The 2,409-nt window shown below is 43.9% G+C and overlaps 1 protein-coding gene across 1 annotated transcript; it reads right to left on the reverse strand.

The window, feature by feature from the left end:
- Nucleotides 1-543: 543 nt before the first annotated feature.
- LOC311308793 (dexamethasone-induced Ras-related protein 1-like) lies at nt 544-1,467 on the reverse strand (the record flags this gene model as incomplete). Its single annotated transcript, XM_084437839.1, has 2 exons — nt 1,194-1,467; nt 544-1,070 (listed from the first exon to the last, which is right to left on the reverse strand). The coding sequence occupies exons 1-2, from the start codon at nt 1,462-1,464 to the stop codon at nt 544-546; spliced, it is 798 nt and encodes a 265-aa protein (XP_084293965.1). The 5' UTR covers nt 1,465-1,467.
- Nucleotides 1,468-2,409: the final 942 nt, after the last annotated feature.

Below are 2,409 nucleotides of genomic sequence, written 5' to 3' on the forward strand. Positions count from 1 at the left end.
CCTACGATATATGCAATACATATTGTAAGTCGCTTTGGATAAAAGCATCTGCTAAATGATTAATGTAATTGTCAGCTAATCATTGAAAAAAAGATCAAACAGGTTTATACTTTTCAATCATTTTTATTTTCTCCATTCGTATTTTCCTTTAAAAAAGTGACTATTCACAAAGAAGAATAAATATACATTCATCAGATTTGTTCATAATGCACCACGTCATTCAAGTTCTGTCCCGTATAGAAAAATAGCAAAAATGTAAACGCGTCCACAAAGTGCCATCTCGTTGGCAAGCTACATGTTTCATTCAGTAGAGGCAGATTATAGGCCAACCTACAACATTGACGAGAACACATCTCTGCAAGTTCTCTGGAGCCACAGCGCCAGGTAGTAGGCTACCCTGATCTCTGTCCGTGCTCCGTAAAAGCGCTGGCACAACTCATGAATGTTTCAGGATTGTTAGCTTCAGAACAAGACGCCAGTGTTGGATTCACTCCCCGTCGCTTGTAGCACATCTCATAGCAAGTGTCCTGCACATTAGGCTCCTCAGCAGATGGTACACCTGTCTTTCTCTTTGCTTTGGCTGCCACCGATAGCTTTCTCTTTAATGTACATCAAGTCACTGTGCACGCTTGGTCGCCGTGCAAAAGGTGCCACAATCCCGTACGCGTGTCCGTCTTTTAACTTCTTACTTCTGAACGACTTTCGGTGGAGTACTTCACAGTACTGCAGAGAAACTTTACGGTGACGGTCCGGGCTCATCTCGTTGGGCAGTTTGGCCATGGTAAAGAGAGTCTGAAACATTTGGTCGACATTAGTGTTCCGTTTAGCCGAGATCTCAAAGTAGGCGCACTGCTCGTCTCCGGCGACGAGCTGCTCGATCTCCTCCACCTGAACCTCCCGGTAAAACTCGTGGTCACACTTGTTGCCGCATATGACCAGCGGGACGTCCACGTTCTCCTTGGTCTTGTTTTTGAGGCAGGACTTGGTCTCGTAAATTTGCCGCTTCAAGCGCTGCACCTCATGGAATGAATCTCTGTTGTCGAGGCTAAACACCAAGATGAACACATCACCTGAAAAGAGAAAGGAAAGGCAGTCAATACCACGACCGATATTGCATATGCATTCATAAGTGCGTGAGATCGATACAGGATATATTATATGCATTGCTATAGGCTATGGCTACTGCAACTTACCAGTAAGAATAGAAAGTCTCCTCATTGCGGGGAAGGGGTGGTTCCCAGAGGTGTCCAAAATGTCCAACTGGTACACATCTCCTTTGATGCTGTAGAATTTTCTATGAAAGTCCTCAATTGTTGGTGTGTATTGGTCATCGAATCTCTCGTTCAGAAACCGGGAGATGATGGCTGTCTTGCCAACTTTTGTGGAGCCCAGGATTACCATCCTGTGGCAATTCTTGGCCGGGATGTCAAACTCGTTCTCGGAAGGAGACATTTTCTTGATCATGCTTGCACCAGGAGGAAGGGTAGCCTACTGTGCGATAGCGAGATAGATACTGAGTATAGCTCCTGTTCGGTTCCCACTAGTTGCTCTGACTAACCAAGGGACGGCTGGATATATTTATATGACCAACGGTGACCACTCCTACCCAGCGCGTCATCCTTTTACGTATCGGGTTTGGAGAGAAAGTCTTCTAATTAGAATATGCGGTCTTGATTTTGCGTCAGCCTGTCCGGACCCTAGAGCAAGTGATGAATAATCCTAATGCTTTTTCTGATGGGAACTTAAATGTGTTTTCAAAAACGTACCCCATTTGTGGCATGCGTAAAATATTATTTGCACATGCATAGGCACATTTGGAGCTCAAACTTTATATTTTTCTTATTCGCTTGTGAATTGCGTGCGTGTTTTGAAATTAATAAAGGCAAGGGCGAGGGAATTCATTTTTAGTCCTTTGTTTCCTTGTAATTCTTTTCTGTGCATGTGTAACCTTTGGAATTAACTAAGCCAATTAAGGGCAATATTGTTGTTGATTGTTGTGGTGATGATGATGGTGAGGAGCTTGTGCACCCAAAAATAGGCTACTAATACAATATGCTGACATTCATATAGGCTTAAACTCTCAAACGTCTCGTGACAGTTTTAAAGTAACATGCATGCACCGGTCGTCAGTTTCTGAAGCCAGCAGTATTCGCAGTCAGTCTGCATCAGCGCCTCCACGGGAGCGTGGGAAGGGCGCTATGACACTTCCCACCGCGGGAGGGCGCTTTGACACACTTACAAGCTTCAGCTGCCTGTTGAGACTGTATTTCTCTGCACCAGAACAGAGGTGTGGAACGCTTGGATTTCATCAGAATTAACGCATGTACTTTTATTCATGTATTTTCTTCTAAATATTTTTTTTCTGCATTGTTGTTGTTGTTTGATGCTATCATTACCTTGACTCTATTT

Source organism: Borostomias antarcticus (assembly GCF_949987555.1).
Source record: "Borostomias antarcticus genome assembly, chromosome: 5".
Lineage (NCBI taxonomy): Eukaryota > Metazoa > Chordata > Actinopteri > Stomiiformes > Stomiidae > Borostomias > Borostomias antarcticus.